A 22,621-nucleotide genomic window follows, 5' to 3' on the forward strand; every position below is an offset into this window, starting at 1 on the left:
TTAAAATATGAGTTTAAATTTAGAAATTAAATTTATAATTTTAAATTTGAATTTGAATTTGAATTAAAAATCAAAATTTAATAAAGTATTTCGAATCTAACTTATGAATTTGAATTTAAATTAAATTTTAATTTATATAAAGTTTTATTCAAATTTTATTTAAAACTTAAATTAAATTTATGGATTAAAATTAAAATTAAAATTAAAATTGTAATTTTAAGTTTGAATTTGAATAAATCGAAATTTAGTTTTATGTTTTGAATTATCCACTCAACTTTACAGTTTAATTTTTTTAAAAAAATGGATTTAAAATTTTGACATTATTTCAAAATTTTGTTGTAAATTTTTAATATTTAATTTTCAATTTGAATTTAAATTAATATATTATAAAGATAAAGTTAGTATATTAATTTGATTGCTTTTTTTGTATCTATCTGAACCAAACACTGATAATAGAAATGATTTATTCCGATTCTGATTCAAGTAACGAATCAAACATAATAAAATAATGAGTCATTTTGATTTCGATTCCGATTTTGAACCAAACGCGCCTGGCACATTCAATTTTTTGTTACCCCAAGAGAAAAATCCGAAGTGTCAAATTCTGTTTCAAAATTTCTTATTATTGCATATTTAGCAACGCGAAACGTCCGAATGGCCAGTAGTACTTTATTTTTTTTATTTTTTTCACTCCCAGGGACAGCGGGCTCCACAAAACTCGCTCCATTTCCGAATACCAGTCGTCACTCGGCAGACCAGCGCGGGCGTGTGCGAGGGAGAATCGGAAAGTGGCGATTTGATGGCTCCGAAGCGGAAACGCTGCGGTGCGGGGACGGGGTCCGCGCGACTTCCGGCGCGGGAGCTGGATTTCCGCGCTCCGGGCGACGACGCGTGGTACAGCGTGCGGCTTCTCCTGGAGAAGGACGGGGACGGGGACGGGGACGTGGGCGGCGCGCTTCGGGTGATGTACCGCGAGTTCCCGGAGGCCTACGACGAGCGCTACTACTACTACCACCGCCGCTCCTCCTCTTCCTCCTCCCCCGCCGCCGCCGCCTCCGCCTCCGGGCCCGAGAACAAGAGCAAGAACTTGAGCAGCCTGAAGGAGGCAGAGGAGTTCCGGGCGCGGTTCCGCCCGCCGTCGGTCCAGCTCCAGGACTCCCAGTGCTGGAAGCTGCAGGTCGGCACGACGGTCTGCGCTGCCCACGCTTTCGGCGACTGCGACGTCCGCTTCTACGACGCCACCATCGACTCCGTGAGTAACATAATTAGGCTTTCTTTCTTTTTATTTATTTTTTTTTAAAAAATTTCTGTAAGATAAAAATATATATGGACAACAGGCCATTTATAAAATGCACCCCTCAACTTTACTTTTTCAATTTTTTTTTTTTAAAAAAAAAAAAAAAACTGGGCTAGATTATAAGAACCTTTGTTGCTCTTTAGCCAGTGTCTCACAGATGCCCTCAGGGGAAAAAATTGCGTCAATTTGCACTGTCCTGTAAAGTGTCGTCCCTATAGTAAAAAAAAAAAAAGAAAAAAAAGAAAAGAGATGAGGATTGATTGTTGAATACCGATGTGATTGCATGCAAGAAAAGTAATGCTTAATAGAGTATAATCACAAAAGGTGAATTAGTTGTTTGATAGACTATCAATTTTGGTAGCTCCTAATTAGTGCAGAAGGGGGAGGACTATCAGGATGGAAAACTTGCTGTAACAACAGTGATGAGTCTGTGAGTCTATGAAATGAGGTATGTAGAAGATGAATTTGAGGCTAGGGCTGCTGGGCTATATGAAGAATCTGGATCAGATGGGACTAATACCCAGGGACGAAGCTACGACTTGATTACGAGGGGCTCAAAAATGCATACAGATGGAAACTTTAGCAAATAAACAAGATTTATGTAATCAAATTTTTGATGAGAAAATTTGTTGATTATATAACTAGTGTAAACAAAAAAAAATATTACCCGTATTTTTTTTGATTTTGTACTCACTTGACTTCTAATTATTTTATTTGTATTATTTTATTCAAATAACTTTGAAATCTTACTAAATCTAATAGTAATTCAGTTAATGATCTAATTTGTTAGTTTTTAGTAAATACAATTAGGACAATTAATGACTATTAGTTGACCGAGCTATTAAATTTAACGTAATCTTTTATTTAATTAAATAAAATATTTTATCTGAAATAATTAGAAGTTAGGGAGGTACTAAAAAAAAGCACTTCGAGAGTTGAGAGCGCTCTATGTTGGCTCCAAGGACCTTTTTAGAAGATAGGTAGGTCGATATACTTTTGAGATTAGTTAAAAGTTCGTCCTCTAAATTTTTGATATGTCAGGCCCTATAGTGTAAGTTTTTGAACAGTCAGTTTTTGTTTTTTTTTTGGGGTGGGGGGGTGGGTGTCCATGGTGACCCTCAGTCTGCACACAACTCTGCCCCTGCTAATCCCTATTTGTACACCAATAAGGCTGTAACTTCATTCTTAATCTGAGCAAAACAGTACAACTAAACCTCTTTTTTTTTTTAAAAAAAACTATCTTCAACTGGATCCCTTTTTTTGTTTTTGTCAAAATGACCCTAACTGATCATGCGTGATACCTGACTCTATTATTGTTGGATATCCTAACCAAATCTTAACATGTCTGAAGATAATTGCCACACGGACCATTATTGGTTCAAATAGAATGATGCGAACGATAGAATAGAAAAGTTAGTGATGAAAAATGATGGCAGTAGTATTAATAAGTTTCTTTTTAAGGTTAGGATTGTAATCGGTGAAAGGAAATGTCAGGTTTAAATGGCCAACCAATGGAGATGGAGGAGTTTGCAAACTACTAAAATTCAGGGTGATATATTTGATGATTAAAAACTTTGAGAGACAAATACACAATTCCACACTTTGCAAGACATATGCAATTTTCCTTACAGTTTTCTATTTATATTTTGATTTTTTGCATGATTTGGAGGTTTACTTTGTCATTTGCTAATTTTGCTGTTTGTTTTTGTCTTTAATCTGACATGGTAGTAATAAATTTTGGGTTCTTCTTTTAGAAATTTAACTAAATTATTGTCATACTATTAGTTTGGATTTTTGTTTTTCCTTCATTTCCTAGGTTATGTTTTTAGTTGAAAAGTGTCTTGTTGTGGTTGAAATCTTATATGCTAAACTTTACCCGAAATAAAGTCTTTATGCTAAATTTTAATTGTTTGTGAATAAGTGTTATACACAATTTCACTAGTAAAGCATGCGGTGGTTTGAAGTTTTTTTTTTTCTTTTTGATAAAAATTATAGGGATCATTCACATATTAGTTCTTCAAGTCTTTCGATGTTGGAAATATTTTTTTTTTCAAAATTTTTTGAGAAAAAGGTAGCTTGCTACCTGCTGCTTCCATTTTTTGGAAATGAACTCAACTAGAAATGTGAAACAACTAGACTTCAAATTTGGGACTTCAGGTACCAACCATGAAGCCCTTAGCCAATTGTGCTAGGTACAGCTGGTGATATTGGGAGTAAGTTAATGTTACTTTATTTACATGGTAGTGTCTTACAAATATATATATATATATATATTATCACTGAGAATTGACCCTTGCAATGTAAAGGATTTCAACATTTTTTTTTTTCGAGTTAAAGATTTATCTTTTTCTTGACAAAACTAATTTTAGAAATAACTATATTATTATTTTTAAGACTATCCAATTATCTATGACCTTCATTTGAAATAATGACAAACTTGGTGGGGAAAAAGAAATATATTTTATTCTCTTAATTATCACTTATAATTACAGGGAAGAGGAGAAAATTGTTCATGATAAACTTTAGTGTAGAGTTAAATTTAAGTCATCTGTTTAATACTTGGTTTCTACTAGACTTTTACTAGTTCTTTAATTGAAAATGTAACTTGTAAAGTTTTGCTCTTAAAATAAAGAATGATAATTTAGAACATTGTTTCCTATTTGGCTTGGTACTTCCACATCTATTCTGATTATGGGCCATTCAAATCGACAATGCTGTTAAATGTGATTACGGCTCGTAAACTTCCTAGAAACCAAAATTATGATTTTTCGAACATTATTTTACCTACTTTCAAGTGGTCTCTAAAATCAACAATTCTCAATGACAAACATAAGGTGTATTTGAGACCACTAGATCACTAGATAAACAATGTTGAATCATCATAAACTTTATTTCCTTGAAAGTTCAAATACTGCAGATCATTTCTACCTGCATCGATCATTGATTCAGATGCCTATCATTGGAAATGACATGTAGGGACGTCAATGGGTATGAATACCGGAAATTTTATTCGAAATTGAACCTAAATCCGAACCCGAACAGAGCGGAGTAAACTGATTCTAAATGGATATAGTTTCGGATATGGATTTTGTCTATACTCCACCCGAACCCGAACCCGAACCCGAACTCGAACCCAAACCCGAACCCTACCCCAATCGGAACCCGAATTGATTTTACATTATATAATATTTGTATAAATGTTTGATTTTATTTTGAATTTGTATTTTAAAAATTTAGATTTAATGTACTATGTTTTGAGATATGGTAAAGGATAACTATTTTGGGTTTGGGGTTGGGGTTGGGTTTCAGATTTTTGGTCTGGTTCAGATTTGGATATGGATTTTTAAAATCCGTCGTATTTGGATTTGGGTTCGGATTTAGACTTCGAGTTTGGTAGTCGGGTTCGGGTTTTTGAAAATCCACTCTGAATCTGACCCGTTGACATCCCTAATGACATGGAAGTATCAAGGGCTTGGAACTTCTATACATATTTGCACGCACGTGCGTGTATTGGTGGATGCAAAATTTCATGTGTATTGGTTGATACTATTACTGTCACGCCCCAAGCAAGGAAAAGTGCCCATCGGCACGGGCCGTATCCACTGTGCCATATCGTGCCAGCAAGATATCGGCACGATACAGCCCCCGTGCCGATGACACAACTCAGAACCCTCTATTTTTGAAATTAGCAAGTAATTTTCTCAACAAAGTTCAAAAAATTTGATAAAAATACAATAATAAATAATTGGCATAATTTGTTGCTAAAGAAAATAAATATTTCATGCCATTATGTGTCGTCACACATATTTTTTGTAACCGGCACGCATCGGCACGGCTCGGCACACATCGTGCCGTACCGTGCCAGCAAGTTTCCGGCACCCTCCGGTGCCACGACACTTAAATCCTTGGCCCCGAGACCGCCACTTTGGTCGGTTCGGGCACGCACACAGGCTGCCGAACGAACAAAGTTTTTCCTATATGTCCAAGGCGTCAAAATCAGTACAATTTACAATGTTCCGACCAGGATCAAAATGCATACATAGATTGCATGAGGAGGCATCAGAAACATAAACAACTACGCTATTACAAGCGTTCACTTTACATTCACATTTACATTCTTTTTCATCCAAATACAATCAACTTTATTATAATTTTGTTTCTTTCTTTTCTTTCCATACCCTACGCTACGCTGATCAAGGGTATATCTATCTTTGGTCACAAGTGGTAGGGCACTATTTACCGAGCTACACCCTTTCCTCGTACCGTCGTGCCGCTCACGTGAGAACCTGAAAAACATAGGGGTGAGAACTATAAATATAGTTCCAGCGGGTACGGCCACCCAAGGGAAGAGCTCGACCCACCAGGTCCAAAGGAGGCAACATAAGCAGGTTTGTCCAACATACAACATATAATTCATCTTTATGCAATTAAATTAACATCATGCTTATGTCTCAACAAAATGCAATAATGAAGTTCATGCAAGTAGGTATTCCTCTTCTACCTTCTATTTCACTATCCATTGCATAATCCAATCTGCTCCTAAGGTTCTTTTGCCTCAGCTAAGCTATACCACTTGACTCAGTTTTGAGTCAATTATCCATAGCTTACCGCCTTACTTGACTTAGCCAATCGTCACACACGTCGAACAATGGCTCAAGTTAACGTGCGGCATAGTCCTTTACCTGACTAAACGCACACGCTGAACAATGGCTCAAGTCACTAGGTGGCAAAATCGTCGCACACGCCTCGGGTATCCAGCCTTCTGCGGTGAAATCGTCGCATACGCCGAACAATGGCTCAAGTTACTGGGCGGCGAAATCGTCGCACACGCCTCAGGTATCCAGCCTTCTGCGGCGAAATCGTCGCACACGCCGAACGATAGCTCACATATCAAACTCACTAGATGTGCACATCCTTTTGCATTCCAAGTCTCAAGGGTTCATCATTTACCCTAAATTGTCAACCTCTCTAGATTTATGTTCTCATGTCTAAATAGTCATCCTACCACTATGTTTTCATACCTAGGTCCAACAACACTAGGTCCTATCTTTTTTCCATCTAGGTTCACTCGACTCTAGGTTCAATGACATTCCAATCCAAGTGGTCATTCTATCACTATATTTTTCAACCTATGTTCAATGACACTATGACAATTATATTCTTTACAATCCTAGTTGTCCACACCTAGGATTCATAGTTTCTATGACATCTAGTCCATTGATTTTCTACTTGTCGAGTTCTCTAATTTTCCTAGAGTTCATCGACCTATTTTCAATGTTCATACCTAGGCATACATATATATCCTATATGTTTTCACATGCCTATGTCATCATCACCCAATGATAGGTAATTCCATCTAGTAACACATGATTTATACATTCATATTTACCACATACAATCTACCATTATATACATGCATCAATAATAATACCATACTTTACTCTTTGGCATGAAAGTGACCTAATCACTTCGGTGAAGCACAACCCACCTCACACGCTTCCGATTGCTTGTAGACACTTGCAATCGGACTCCCGCGGCCAACGTCGCTCGGTTCGGCTCGTTATCTTGTATATAGATTTGTCGGGTAGTCTTATCTTGGGATTTGGTTACTCTAGTGCCCAGGCGTCAAGGAGATCGTGCAGTAATCAGTGGATGATAAGGAGGCTCCAACTTCTCATGGGTTGTTTGCAGGACTAGACCTTCGCTAGAGCTTAAGGATGGTTGTTGGCTCACCTGTTTCTCAGGTAGGATTAAACACCTTCTATCTGTAATCTCCGATGAATTCCAAGTATCCCCTTGCCCTGAGGCATCGCCATCTCTGGATTCACGGTCACCCACATCCCCTCCAAGGTTACTGACCCTCCTTGCCATTTGATGCTCGAGTGGATCTGTTGATTCCCTTTCTTCGTTCGGGTCTCCACCTGCAAAAGGGATGCAACGGTCATCCCCACCAAAGCGAGCTGTCATCTTCAGTTGAAAAATGACGGGGAGAATAAGATCCCCCGTTGTGATTGAGAGGTTTTCAAAATGTTGATGAGATTATCGACTGTAATCTGGCATCTAAAGCCTATGAGGCGATGCATGTTAACATTGTTTTCGACTGCCCATAGGTAGGGCCCAAATTCGTTCATGATAGAGGTAACCCTAAACTCTGCAACATTCGAATGGCAAGGTAACCAACTTAATCCACGCTTTAAACGTAATCAGAGAGCTGGTAGCATCTTTGTAGGGATTCCACGCATAACATTGAACTTGGCAAAGCGGTAAAGCAACTACCTCCTTGCTAACAAGGTCATCCGAGTGCACCCACCGAGTTAGAAAAGTAACATAGTCCCTTTCACGGTAGCCGGCTACATGAAAGTCGTTGGAGAACCGCCGAAGCAGTTGGCGAAATCATTTGCAATCATTTCCTGAGGGAAATGACCTAGGTTGGCTTGCCCGATGACATTGGAGAGCACGACATTCCGACATTGTTGTTGTCGAGTGTGGAAGCCTTCCGAGTAGAGGACAAAGACCTTCATCGTGGGGAGTGGAGCGGGGCGGGGCGTGTTGGCTTAAATGGGCCAGCATCCTGCCCTGTGGCGGGAGGCCATGTGGGCCGAGTCATGTTCGAAATGGCGTGAGGCTGGGTTGGGCCGAGTCATGTTCGAAGTGGCGTGAGGCCAGGTGGGCCGAGTCACAATCGAGACCCGTGGGCGCTGTTTCTGTACGCTTTAAGTGAATTGGTTGCGTATTTCTAACAGCTCGAGCTTTTGGGATTAATGGTTAGCGCCAACGATCCGACAAGTGGTATCAGAGCCAGAGGTCACGGGTTCGATTCCTGCATGCTGCAAATGTGTGCAGGTGCTGGAGGGGGGATTGTTGGCTTAAATGGGCCAGCATTCTGCCCTGTGGCGGGAGGCCATGTGGGCCGAGTCATGTTCGAAATGACGTGAGGCTGGGTTGGGCCGAGTCATGTTCGAAGTGGCGTGAGGCCAGGTAGGCCGAGTCACAATCGAGACCCGTGGGCGCTGTTTCTGTACGCTTTAAGTGAATTGGTTGGGTATTTCTAACAGCTCGAGCTTTTGGGATTAATGGTTAGCGCCAACGATCCGACAGGGCGTGGCGTGGCGGGGTCCTTTATGGCCCTTTGCATCGTCGGTAAAAATCGAGTTCTACGGCCCGCGGTAGTTATGAGCTAAATGCCCGGATCTGAAGCATAAGGAGCATGGAAGCGGATCTCTACAGGCACGAACCTGGTGATCCCTTGCAAGACACCTGAAGCACCTACCCTCGGAAGCAAGAATGCTAATGGGCGAGAGAGCAAGAGGGGATTTCAGGCACTTCTGCTTTGGAAGAATCTCCGTCGCTGTCGGAACCTCCTTTCTTCATTGAGCAGAAGGGGCTTCCTTGTGGCACCTCTCCTTGGAGAGAGAAGGGGTAGGGGGGTCTGCTATACTCGATGGCCGAAGGGGGAAGGTTGCTTTCGAGGGGACAACACGAAGCTAAGGATTCTACCTTGAGGTTTGTCTTCTTGCAGTTATATTCTCTAGCCTCGTTAACATCATTGGATTCCTCATGATGAGGGAGGGACAATGAGGAAACTGGATCATGGATCTTACCGTTCAGCTATAGGAAGCGTCTTTCCAGCTCCAGGTCGAGAACAGGTGTCACGTCCCGGGGTTCTTTTGAGAGCCCCTTTTAAGAAAAACCAGCAAAAAAATGAGTAATTTTTTTCCTCTTTTAAAACACTTTTAAGAACACCCCGCGATGTACACAGAGCCGCCACATGGACAGAGGATCCCTTAATCACATGAATAGAGTCTCCACTGTACATGCACGAGTCACAAAGATTATCATTTTTCAAGTTTCACATTCATTCTTACTAGTTGAAAGCGCCTCCCACACGAAGGCTTCACTTTGAAACTCTAGCTTTTCGAAAATCCACGAAAGGCCGAAAAACCACTTTGAAAACCATTTTCCACATGGAAACTTTTATTTTAAAGTAAACACGCTACCACGGGGGATAGAAATCCATCATTCGAAGTCCAACTTCAAAACCACAAGTAACCGAAACATCAACTTTCCAAAATCTATAATTATCCAAAATATCATGAGTACCCAAATTCTCACATAGATAAACAACAACTGAATCACGACTGTCTATCTACTATCCTGTGTAAAAGGGTAGAATTTGGACTGTTAACAATATCTATCGCACGATATGTACAAAACATGAGAAGAATCCAAAGATGATACCGTACGTCGGGACCTATATCATAAGCTCACTATTTATGTCCTCACGCACTGTCTCGACCCTCACTGCCCAAGCAATCTGAAAAAAATGGTGGGGGGTGAGAACATGTAAACAAGTCTCTCTCTTCCAGTGGGTACTGCAAGCCGACGAAGGCAAGCTGTACACACTAGCAAATGGAAGGGATAAACAACAGTAGTAACAAGTAAATCGGGTATGATAACAATGAATAACAACTACCGATAATCACCAAAGGGGCTATTACTGTAAAGTGAGATAATAAAGCAACGACCAACTATAGTCAACAGTCAAACTAGTGCAGTAGCAATGATAATTGAATCGAAAACAACTGTTATAATTGTATAAATTACCGCTACTGCAAAGGAAGATAGAAATGAACTATGCGTCAACTGCAACTGATAGCACAAGTAAACTTGTACAATCAATTCAAATTTAAATTCATACTATAAAGTATAACTGTCACCGCTGCCCACATGTGGTTTTTATTGTCTTCCTCAATTTCCTTCCATGAATGAACTCGAAGTGGACAAATATTGCGATCGCGCACAATTTTACCCAAGTTTCTTGAAAAAACCTTGTGATTTTTTCCAATGGGACAGTTGTTGTAGAATTTTATCTCCAACTTTTGACCATTTTTTAATTTTGCAACTTTCTTGCACTTGTTTCTACCTTGCACTTTCCTTTTCTTTTCAGAAGTTGCCGGATCTAAAAATATCACACAAAAACCATATAAAAAGTGCTTAAATACACAATTGTATGAAAGTTTTATAGATACAAAAATATGAAATAAGATAAATATGTCCAAATGAGAAATTTTACCACACTTTGTAGTTTCTTCGGCACTTTGGATATCTTCTATAGACTCGAATTCATGCGGCAAAGAGGCATCATTTGGTGGTTCTGTTGGAGTATCATTCGGCGATGTACTATTGTTGATAGCACCAATTAAAGCATCTCGTGATGATGATCTAAGAGAAGGTCGTAATCTTTTTCCACGGCCCTTCCCCAGTGCACCTGGTGCTATGAAGAGTTGCTGTTCATATCTGGAAGTGACCATGTTTCCTTTTTGTAACTTCGATGATTGCATCTTTCTCCTACAATATTACTGCATGAAAAATACATTTAACATATTATGTTTTATGAAAATAAATATACTACCATATAGTAAGCTAGGTAATAAAAAACAATAGCAAGAAATGCACAAACTTGATAAATTAGGATTATCGTTTTCTCTTTTTTTGTATAGAAAATATATCAACCATCCTTGGATCCACATCATTCCTGTTCCAACTAATCTCGCTATCCATGCTCAGTGTCGTGCATGCATTAGTTATAGGGTTGAAAGATTCTCTTTGTTGGTAGGCTTCATCCCTAGCTTCCACTTCCTCAAGATCATTATTTAGCTGCAATGGTATCATGTACGTATCACGAGGTTGAGTCTTTTGCACAATATGCCAACCTTTATTAATATGATTGGTAACATAAAATACTTGTGATACTTGACTGGCCGATACAAATGGTTCATTTGTTTTAAGCAAACGTTGGCAATTAACGTTGATGAACCCATATTCGTCTGTTTTAACTCCTTTTCCTTTGTCAAATACGTCCAACCAATTACCTCTAAATAAGACCACTCGATGACCACCAAGATATTGTAATTCAAGAATCTCTGCTAAGATCCCATAGTAATCTATCTTTTTAGTTTCACCATCGGTGTCCCCAACTACGACTACTCCACAGTTTTGTGTTCTTAAACCTTTGTCATGCTCTTCTGTATGGAACCTATAGCCATTTACTATATAACCACTATAGCAAGTCACATATTTCGTAGGTCTACGAGACAAGGAAAGCAAGTCTTCCATAACCAAACTTTTGTCCTGCTTGTGTCTTTGGGTAACCTACAAGTTAAATGTTAAAATATAGATAGTTCAGCATGAATTTACAAGGAATGCAAATTATACAAATAATAAAATCAAGATTAGTGCTTACTCTGTTCTTAAACCACTTAATAAAGCTTTTATCTGACACTTGTATTGTACTTCTATTTTGAATTTTTGTATACTGTCTACATATCAGAATAAAGTAGCTAAACACATAATTTTCGGTTGTTATGGATTTTATTGTTTGACATATGTTGAGCTAAAATGCAGGTTTTCTTTTCGACACATAAATTTGATAGAGGAGAAGATGTGTGCACTTGCAAATTTGCAGTCAAATGGTTACATGGTCCTCTTTCCGGTGAGAAAACAACTCTTCACATTGGAAATATATGCCTTGTACCACCATTAATTGGACAAGACCCAGTTTTGGATGAATTTCTGGAGAAGGTGAGAAAGTCGGTTGAGGTCGGAAGCAATATAGTGGATCAAATGGACGGTCATCTTCCTAGTACACCAAGGCAGGACATAGAATCCATTACAGAGAAGCAGGATTCTTCGTTCTCTAGATTTCCTGATGAGATACCAGGGTCGGTGAACGGTTGTACTTTGAAGACTCCTCTTGATTCGTTACATAACTATGAGGTAAGGGTGTACATTTTTTGTTCGATATCTATCATGCGACGTTCCCATCATTGGTCATTTTCTTTATCAATTCAAAGGCAAATATGCCATTCTACTTTTATCTGATTTCAATAATCCTACTATAGAGAGGTAGATCCTATATTCTATTGTTCAGGAATTTTTCAATGTCCAGCTCATTTTGTTGCATCTTGCATGCCTATTTGCAGGATGTTAGGCTATCTAAAAGGACTATTGTATTAGGGAATAACTCTACAGGTAGCTCTTTTTGTTTGTTTAAAACACAGCCATTAATTATCATTCTTCTTATTACATTTCCTTATCTTCTTTCTGTTACTTTGAGAGCAGGGCAAGTTTTCAGTAGACAAGTATTCGAACATAATGATGATTTCAGAGTTCGATTGGCAAGTCAGAAAGCTCCCAAGGAGAGTTACTTTTCCTTCTGGATAGAAAATCTGGAAAATGATTTATCACCATCTATAGTGAGGGAATTTATCAGCAAAGAAGTACACGTACCTTCACAAGTCATCCTCTACCCTGGTCTCTTATCATACTCATCTTGTAAAGGATCTATCTTCGTCAGGGCTAAAGAACTTGCTGAAAAGTTATTTGACTTTTTATTCAACCCAGCTCATATGATAGTTTCCACGAAAGGAAGGTAAGAAATGACCTTTACTATGAGTTTTTGTTTGATATTAAGTTCTTCCTGGTTTGGTGTCTCATAGTCCAGAAAATATTGCTTAGAAAATGAGGATATTTTATTTTATACTTTATTTTCCTCATTTTAGGAGCTCGTATCATTTGGAATTATGTTTGCAATCTGGGCTAGTGTTCGCATCTTAGTTGGTATATGGAATTTGGCTCAGTAGGATGAATAGGTATTGTTGTTTTGTGTGAGTAATTTTGAGTGAGATAGTCCCGCATTTCCCTTGTCCTCCGTTTTCTCTTTTTTGTGTATTAGCTTGTTGTCGTAGCTCTATTTGGTGTTAATGCGGGCCTTCTGAGATGAACTCCCACGTTGCTGAAACCTTCAATAGTAGGACTAAGCCGATGGTTTTGAGCGAGAAGAATTTACGATAGAGCCATGGCCACAAAATTGAGGGCTTCGTCAAGAAATCTTGACTTTACCAGGTGTCAACCTAATTTTACGATCCTGTGACACCTATACCAATTATCAATTAAGAATAAATTAATTAATTAAGAATAAATTAATGATAAATTAGTTAATTATAAATTAATAAATTAATTAATAATTAATTAATTATAAATTAATAAATAAATAAATTAAGTAATTATTAATAATTATAAATAATAATAATTTAATTAAATAATAAATTAATAAATTATTTTATTATTTAAGAAATAAATAATGATGTAAGTATATTAATTAAATTAATTAATTATTTAATACCATAATTAAAATTATTTTTACAATTTAATTAACCTTATTCTTACCTGAGAACAAGCTTGTTTCAGGAAAAAGGTGGAACAGTAGTTCCAGCCTTATATCGGCTTATTCTAGAAACCCGAGAACTACTGTTCTCGGTATCAAATGCTGCATTTGGGAACAAAAGGGGGAACAAGGGCTTATTCCCCCTTTTGTTCCTGAACCAAACGCTACCTTAGAGCTCAATAGCATAAACATACAAATAATTACCTGAAATGATGATAGTGTGTTGTTTTCACAAATACTAATATGTAGATCTTCCAACTCAGTAATCTCTTGCTGACAAATTAAATTTAAATCATAAATTAAGTATATAATAAAAAAGAAATGGTAAAAAACTAATAATTAAAAATTATAGCATACTTACAGATTTAGATTTTGTAGACTTTTGTGAAGCTCTTATCCAATTTTCAGCACATACTAGGGCATCTACTGTTTTTGGTGCCAAAGAGCTCCGGTAATCATCTAAAACCCTTCCCCCGACACTAAAAGCTGATTTTGAAGCGACGGTGGTAATTGGTATACTAAGAACATCACGAGCTAACTTGGACAAAATACGAAATTTGATATTATTCATTTTCCACCAATCCAACACATCAAATTCACTTGGGTCATCACGATCAACGGGAGCAAACCCTTCTTCTAAATATGTTTCTGAATCTAATTTCTCAGGTTGGACAAATGAACTGCTTCTTGTAAAATCATCAAAATTGTCATCATCGCTTGCTTTTTGTCTTTTAGATGAACTTGGATTAATGTCCGCACTTGACGTTGTAGCTGAATGGGTTCCTTTACCGCTCACATTTATTTCAGAGATGGAAGAAAAGTGTTCTGAAGCATAGCTATCAAAGAGATCGGATAAAGCCTTTTGAACTATCATTATATTTCTTTCAACCTCATGACTTGGATATATTTTAGGAAAGCAGAATTTAACCAACAACATCTTGTATCTTGGATCTAAAATTGATGCAATGGCCATTAACAAGTTGCAAGAACCTCAATATTTATCAAATTTTTCTGCCATTACTCATGCCATGTTTCTCGTAAAATAATCATCTGATGTAGCTTGTTCAGCTAGCACTTTCTTAACTCTATAAGTTTCATGAAGGAACTTGTTAGATGTTGGATAATCTGTTGCAGAATAAATATTGCTTACATCATAGAATGATTTTAAAATTTTCTTATCTTTTCATATCTTTCCCATTGATCGTTAGTGGGGCACCATCTATAACATGGATCTCTATTTGCATATTCACCAAAAACCAATTTATAATGAAAAGCAGCATCAAGCATTTTATATGTTGAGTTCCATCTAGTAGTAACATTACTTGATAACTCTCTTTCTGTAGAGAGACCCAATTGCTTAGCAATCTCACCAAAATTTTGAAGTCGATCAGGAGACTTCTTGAAGTATTTTACGGACTCCCTTATGTCGTTAATTATTTTAGCAATCTTTTTAAGACCATCTTGAACCATCAAGTTCAAAACATGTGCACAACATCTAATATGAAAGAACATACCCTTGAAGTGAAAGCCTGTTTCTCCTTTCGAAGTTCAATATTAAACTTCTAGCTGCTACGTCATTACTTGAAGCATTATGTAAGGTGATTGTAGACACTTTATCTTGAATCCCCCAATCTAACAAGCAATCAGAAATAGCATCGGAAATAACCAAACCGGTGTGTGGTGGCTTTAGCTCAATGAAAGTAATGACACGCTTTTGCAATTGCCACTCTGAATCTATATAGTGAGCTGTCAAAGTCATATACCCAATTGTTTGCTTGGACGTCCAACAATCACTTGTAAGTGATATTTTATCAACATTCTTTAGTGCTTTTTGCAATTTCTCCTTTTCAGTTTCGTAGGTTTCTAAGTATTCATTCTTAATAGTGTTTCTACTCACCTTTTGAAAATTAGGATTCAATGCCTTGCACAATATATTGAACCATGTGTGCTCAACCATCGTAAATGGATATTCATGAACTATAATCATCTTAGCCATTATTTCTCGAATTTTAAAAGTGTCATAAGATGGGCCAATGTAGACAGGAGAAAATTCTACCTCATTATCTAGAGCTTCACTTGGTGGAAAATTGTTTAAACCTTGATCTTTAGGCTGAATTTTCAAGTAAAAACATTCATTCATATGCCTTTTTAGCTGTTAGGTGGTGCCCGTCTTTGATTTGGAATACTTGTACAAAATTTGCATTTGAGTTTTTTCACTAAGACTTTATTCTCAAGAACTTCTACTTCTTCAAAACATTCCCAAACCTTTGAAACTTTTTTACGAATTTTCTTTCCTTCTAGTTCATTTTCAATCTCATCCATATCATGATTATCAGCAGTTTCATCCTTCTCTTGAGTATCACATGGTTCATTAGTGCCAATAAAAGATGCTGATTGTTGAGATGAATTGGGATGCGGCAAAGTTGGAGAAGACATAACTAAAAAAATATATATAGAAAGAGATAAATAAGCACATACCGAAAAACAATAATATGAAAAAAAATGATTAATTCAAGAAATGGCAATTGTGATTTTGTGAACTTACTGATCCTGCTTGCCTTTCTTCAAGTTATCTCTGTTGTTCAACTTAATACGTCCTCAAGATCAAATTCCAACTTGTTGTAAGCTATCTTCAACTTCAAAAAGAATGTAGAATGATAAATACAACATTTAAAATAGAAAAGGATATCAATATTCAAATTAGAAAAGTTGAAAATAGTAAACCTAAAGAACATAAGAAGAAAACGAAAAAAAAACTATCTATAAATAAACATACACGAAGGGGAGGAAGATGCGCGACGGTGGATTTCGCACTGATCCGGCACGATCTACCTAAATCTCTGTAAAAGAGAATCATATCAGATTCTAATTAGAATCTCAAGAGAGAAAATCCCTCCCATTCCCCTCAAAAAAACCATAAGAAAAAGAAAAAAAAAAGATGAAGATCAATGGAAGAATGAACCTGTTGAAAGCGCCGCTGCTGAAGTTCGCTGCCGGGGGTTTGCGAACGGCGGAGAACGCGCTGCCGAGGGTGTGTGAATGGCGAAGAGTGCAGTAGTGCACTGCCGCCTGCGGCCTGCGGCCTGCGGGGGTGTGCGCCTGTGCGGTGTGGTTGTGTGAGACTAATTCCCTATCACTTGCTTCGGTTGTGCTGATTCTGTCACTTGCTTCGGTTGTCTTTTTCCCTATCACCAAACTTAACATAATGCCATATAGTTTGTTTGATTTGTTGTACTCACTGTAGTCTGTAGTGTGTTATTGGCTTATTGCTTGCAGACTAATTCCTTTCTGTCATGCATTAGACTACATAACGTTGGGAATTTGTTTGGATGACCACGTTTGCGATTTTTTCTTTTATCCTTTTTCCTTAAGCTGGTTCGGTTTTGTGAAATTATGGTTGGAGCTGGGCCACTATTTCACCCGGATCGCCATCCCATCTCTTTCTTCAAACTTGACCACCCTGTGAGTAAGCAGCCTTCTCTTGATTAAAAACATTAATTTTCTTTAGCTTTTTGTTTGAAGTTAGTTAGGAGGGTAGTGGAATGAAAGTATGAGATGGGATGGAGAGATAACAGGATGAAGGGTCTGATGCTGAAGTGGTGGCCCATGTCTCGGCAAATTGCGAGTAAAATCAAAACCTTGCCTTGTTTTCTCTGTTTCCATGTATTATCATCTCTTCATGATTTGCTTTCCAAAAGGGGGAAGTGATATCTGATGATGTATGCAGCAATGGCCTTTATTATGTCTTAATGTTTCTCTGCAGACCATGGGTGACGAGGAAAAAATGGTGTGGAGAAATTGAGGGGATAATGCCAAGATATGAGGTCAGTACGCTGTCAATTATAGAACTTCCTACTAGTCTTTGTTTTTTCTCTGCACAAGTTGCATATTATTGAGAGATAGTGTTCCATTACAAAATACTATTCATTCTCGTTACAAATATTTCTGTTAGCTTGTATTGTTAATTGATATTTCTATTTTATACCTTTAGGACCAGATTTCTATTTTATACCTTTAGGACCAGATGATTAACCTTGTTGTGCGGAGGATCACTCATGTTATGCATAAAATCAATTTTAAGAAGAATTCCCCGGACTCAATTACCAAGATCACGTAAAATAAGGAGATGTTAAGTTCAAAATGGCAATTCGTTTGTTAACACAAGTAAACACTGCAAATTTGTGTTCTTAAATGCTCAAAAGGCCCTTAACTAACAGGTGCTTTAGTAGTCTTTTGAAGTCATTAAGGTTCATGGTATTTTGAATGATTTTGATCAAATAGATGACCAGTTAGTTGTAAATTTCTAGTCTGATTCCTAAGGTAATTGGGTTCATTAAATTCAATGATTTGGTATTCATGGCTAAAAAAATCTCGAGTACTTGATCTCAAAGTTAACCTTATCCTTATTGCGTGTAACAATGACATGGGGAAACACAGTTATTGGCCAATTAATTATTGACGCAAGTGTCTAGAGGTTAGACAACGTCCTCCTCTAAAATGGTATTAATCTTCTAATTTGAAACAAATGTTCAAGATGCATCTGGTAGCGCCGCTTGAGTCTTATCTGTTAATGGTTTTTGCTGTGTTCCCTAACACCCCAAGAGTTCAAACATGCAATCACTAGAAGTTCCACAACATAAATCACTTATGTCTTCTGATTGAGAACTCATGGACTAGCGATAATGAGGTCCCTTTTCATACTGGAAGTTTATGTTTTTAGGCAGAGGCAAAAAAAAGGTAAAAAAAGAAAGCTAGAATTAGTAATTTTTGTGTCTGGACCAGAGAAGACTTGGAACCAGTTTTGAATTTTGAACCAGGGAATGTCCCTGCTTAACATGGTTTTTAACATAGTTTTCATTAGAATTAAGAATAATCAGAATTTGAATTCAAGATTTTTCATTTCAAATCAGAATTTTATAATAATATTAGAGATGCTTGATATATCTTCCAATTAACTATTTAAATCTGAAATTTCAAATTAATGATATTTAATTTCTCTAGAATTGGGAATACCTGGCATAATGAGCTGGTTTGTTTGAATTACACGACAAACACAGATCCGGGTGTTAATGCAGACAAAAAGCTTTGCTTAAACTTCAAACCTCATTATTCGAAAAAGTCTTCATATCCTGATCATGTTACTTTCGGGGTTGGTCAATCAATTCACATCTTTTGACATGTCTACTACCATCCGTCGCTACTGCTATGTGATGGCCAAACCCCAATTCCCAACTCTTAAACTGCAATAGTTATCTTGTTGTCTCCTTCACTGGTCTTTGCTCGTAGGCTGATGGGGTACAATACAAGTTCCAAAATGTAGTGGGAGAAATGCAAGAATTGCAATATTTGTACTGGTTTCCTGCATTGTTACCCTTTTACATATATTGAAACAATTCATTTAGTATGCGCAAAAAGAAAATACTGTGGAAGGTACTTCTAGTTTGGCAAAAATATGTACAATAATTTCATTTTGAGTTACATAATTAGATCTGATTTTGATTTGCTATTCATACCAGCTGCAACAATTTATTGAAACCAAAGAGAGCTCAAGTGAAATAAAGATTGGTGCACATTGGAACTGAAAAATACGAGCAGGCCAAACGAGTGCATGATCTTCATAAGCAGTTTCATGTTCATGTGAGGGGCCTACAAAAGAAACTAGCATTAGAGGAGAAAGCTCTACTGAAACTGCAGATGGAGAAGTGATATATGCTTAGGCAAGGTTTCTTACTTATTCCTTTATCATGGTTTGCATCTATTTTACTTTACTATATACTAAAGGGTGTGGAGCACTTTCCTTTTTTTGACACGTGTCTCGCCAGTATATTTGGTGCTCCCAGTGCACTATAGATCCAATATATATATATATTTTTTATTTTCATAGATACATCTAAATTTTATAATTTTTAATAGACATTTAAGATACTATAAAATAAATTTAAGTAATTAAATTTTATTTTAACATCTCTATCGTATAAATTTACTAGTGTGTATGAAATGTATGCATACACCAGGCTCAGGCAATAATTCCCAATAAAGAGGAGCCATTTTTTGCGGACATGTGTCCATTCCATTGGTCCACCCAGTGCAACATGGATCCAATAAGAAAAATGTAATTTTATTTTAATGGATATGTCTGAAATTTATAAATGTTAATGTATAGACATTTAAAATAATATGAAATAAATTGAATTAATTAAATGTTAGTTTTGATATCTTCATTGTACAAATTTACTGGTGTGTACGATACACACACACACACACACACACACACACATGGGGCTGTCAATTAGTCTGGTATAGGGCATTTTGAAATAGACCCCTCAATTAGGTTAATTTGATTAATATCTCATCAAATTTTAATTGTTTTCATTTGAGTTATTTTTTTTTTCATTGCCTACCAATTATTAAGCCAATTAGAGTACTCCCCCACTTTCTGTCAATTATCTATTGTAAGTCCTACTTTTATAAGAATTATCTTTAATTTCTCCAATGTTTTTATACTTTTGAGGATTATTTGGTACTTAATTTTGTTGTTTAAGTAGAATTTTTGTTTACAAGATTAAATATATATGTTTCTAAATTCTAGGAAAGCAACATAAAATGGTAACTACTTTTTATTTTATCATAATATTTTTAATTCTTGACGTTGCTTAACCTTAAAGGAGTTAGAATAATGAGAAGTAAAAAAAAACACAAAAAAAAGGATATGTATCTCTTTGACAAATAGGCCTAAAAAATAAGCATATTATGAACTTCACTATTTTGCTTTAGAAAATTTTTATATATTTTGGAATCAGATGTTGATATAAATATGTGTGAAATACATATGTTTAATAGTAATATATACTGTATTTTACAAATATAATTAAGAACATACCTATTGTACTTGTGGCAAAGCACAGGTACATTGCTAGTATAACAAAAACTTCTCATTTAATTATCGTTCCCAACTAAATTAATACTACATTTCTTGCTTTTTCATTAATAGCACATGTGATTATTGAAGATTATAAATCTCAATTTCTTCTTGATATTTGGGTGTTTAAGTTGTTATCTGAAGTAGTTAATATCTATAATACAGGAATGATTCTAAACATATTTGAAAGTACAGACACGAATACAGATAACAAAAAACAAAAAATAATATTTAATACATTGAAGAAAATGGAAACTTAAAAGTTGACTGCGAGTTTATGCTTGAAAATTACATGTGAGATCATATAGAGTGGTAGGAAACGTATTACAAGTTTCGTAACTCGATTGATCTATTATCCATTCAGGAAACATGGATTTCAAAAGTTATGAATTTACGGTACGCATAGATAACGTGTTTTCTGCATTCTATTAAAAAATACCATTCGTCATTTAGAAAACACAGAAATGGAGAGAATTCTTCATTTATTTACACATTAATCGCAAATTTACTCACTGAGAGAAAAGCTCTTTACCTTTTAAGTGAAATTGAGGACTTCTTCATGCTTTTGAATCCTAGAAACGTTTTGTTGTTCACTCTTCTCAAATTGGGTCTGGAATATTGGAATACTAGTCTGTTTTTACTGCTTTTATTTAGCTTGGTGTTTGGGCCCAGCTCAATTTCTATTTCCGCTCTGATCTAATAATTTTTTTAACAACTTGTGTAGGAGGACTTCATCGAATCGAGAAATTTCTGGTTTGCATCTTTGCTTGTAATCTTGTAAAATATGCCTTCATGTGGCAGAACAGTTTGGATGCAGCAAAAGCTGATTTTGGGCGCAGTTTATAATTAAGGGGGTGTTTTTTTTTTTTTTTTTTTTTTTTTTTGGGAATTTAAAGGTAGAAACTAGCAAACAATTTGCAGTATTTTGTATACACCTGCTTCAGGGGACTGGTCATTGTAAATTTCTTTCTTTTTATAAGATGTCGTATGAACGCCGGTAAGTATATATATATATTGCTGGTAAAGTGCACTATCTGTTGAGTAAGCTCTTAATTTTGCCCTCACAGTTTTCAGTTTTCACTTTTGGGTCCTTGACCTCTCGTTCTGGCCAGATCGGAGCCCTTCTTTGATCAACAAAGTTTTCAGTTGTGGACGGTGCATGGCAGAAGCTTGAGCGCGAGGATACTCGTGAGATCACTTTATATGCGAAGGTGAATTCGATGCTTCATTCTTTTCTTAAGATTTCTTGTATCCACAAAAGCTGTAATGTAAAATGAGTAGGGTTGGTTGGGATGGCATCATCCTTTTTCATCACATCACTTTTATCATCATTTTCAGCTTGGACGCGGTTTTCCATCTAATTTCGATGCGAAAGTACACAATTGGTGTTTGATTCAAAACAAAACATCTTAAAAGTTAATATGAAGTGGAGACCATATATAAATGCTTAAACAATTATTTTTGTACTCAATTTATACAAGGAACTAGTGGGACGTCACATGCAAACTCTCTCCCTCGTCTGGATCCTTCCTCGATCGATCACGTTCTCAGTAAATGCTCAATAATAAGATCACACGTACGTAGCACAAAATCTTGTGTGTATCGGATGGGAAACATCGATCTTTGAGGATGGTATAGGGCGAGGGCCAGGGCCAGGACGGTCCTTATCTTGATGATGGTGGTAGGCGATGATGATGATGATGATGATGAAGAATCGCATTTTGTTGGAATTGGAGGATGCGAGGAAAGTGATGCCGCACTAACTCTACTCTAAAGAATATACTCCTAGCAAGAAATATAATAAGCCTCCACTAATTAATGACAGCATTGATCTGATCGGGTGGACAACATGGTGGTGGGTTGCTTGTTATTATTATGATTTAATTTAATGTACGTTCCAAAATCGAAATGGCATTGTGCGAGTGTTATCTAACTTTTACGATAATATAATTTTATTTTATTTTATTTTTTGTATTTTCTGATTGTCTGAATAAGTATCTTGTAGAATTTAATAAAAAGAAAGGGCTAAATTTTAAAAGGCTCGCTCTATATTTTAGCTGCTATCTCAATTATATATCTCCCGCATCACAAGTTACGGTAATTAATTTCATCCTACACTCTGTCATTTTCCCAAATAAGATAAAAAAAAAAATTCACAATATATATACTTATTAAATTC

General features: G+C 36.6%; 1 protein-coding gene and 1 long non-coding RNA gene across 5 annotated transcripts; one reads left to right on the top strand and one right to left on the bottom strand.

Moving 5' to 3' along the window:
* Positions 606-21,475, top strand: LOC109724548. Of its 3 annotated transcripts, none has more exons than XM_020253397.1 (7): positions 606-1,252; positions 11,702-12,073; positions 12,280-12,328; positions 12,419-12,728; positions 17,046-17,148; positions 17,287-17,347; positions 19,040-19,107. In XM_020253397.1, exons 1-5 carry the CDS (start codon positions 800-802, stop codon positions 17,047-17,049), a joined length of 1,188 nt encoding a protein of 395 aa, XP_020108986.1. In that variant the 5' UTR covers positions 606-799; the 3' UTR covers positions 17,050-17,148; positions 17,287-17,347; positions 19,040-19,107. The 3 variants fall into 3 exon arrangements, with proteins under 3 accessions (XP_020108986.1, XP_020108987.1, XP_020108985.1); XM_020253398.1 differs by having other exon boundaries at positions 17,050-17,148; XM_020253396.1 differs by lacking the exon at positions 17,046-17,148 and adding an exon at positions 21,167-21,475 and having other exon boundaries at positions 626-1,252; positions 19,040-19,245.
* On the bottom strand, positions 1,105-16,995 carry LOC109724549. 2 transcript variants are annotated; one of them, XR_002219958.1, is made up of 6 exons: positions 16,486-16,995; positions 16,300-16,363; positions 16,069-16,159; positions 10,371-10,656; positions 1,425-1,509; positions 1,105-1,230 (listed from the first exon to the last, which is right to left on the bottom strand). It is a non-coding gene; the product is annotated as an uncharacterized LOC109724549 (long non-coding RNA). The 2 variants fall into 2 exon arrangements; XR_002219957.1 differs by lacking the exons at positions 1,105-1,230; positions 1,425-1,509 and adding an exon at positions 9,695-10,256.

The sequence above is a fragment of the Ananas comosus genome, linkage group 19, assembly GCF_001540865.1.
Source record: "Ananas comosus cultivar F153 linkage group 19, ASM154086v1, whole genome shotgun sequence".
NCBI classification, from domain to species: domain Eukaryota; kingdom Viridiplantae; phylum Streptophyta; class Magnoliopsida; order Poales; family Bromeliaceae; genus Ananas; species Ananas comosus.

Coding starts and splice junctions, on each gene's coding strand:
- LOC109724548 (XM_020253396.1), top strand. CDS start 800: ATGGCTCCGAAGCGGAAACGCTGCGGTGCGGGGACGGGGTCCGCGCGA. Junction 12,729..17,286: donor ATAGTTTCCACGAAAGGAAG/GTAAGAAATGAC, acceptor GTTTCTCTGCAG/ACCATGGGTGACGAGGAAAA. Junction 17,348..19,039: donor GGATAATGCCAAGATATGAG/GTCAGTACGCTG, acceptor TATTCATACCAG/CTGCAACAATTTATTGAAAC.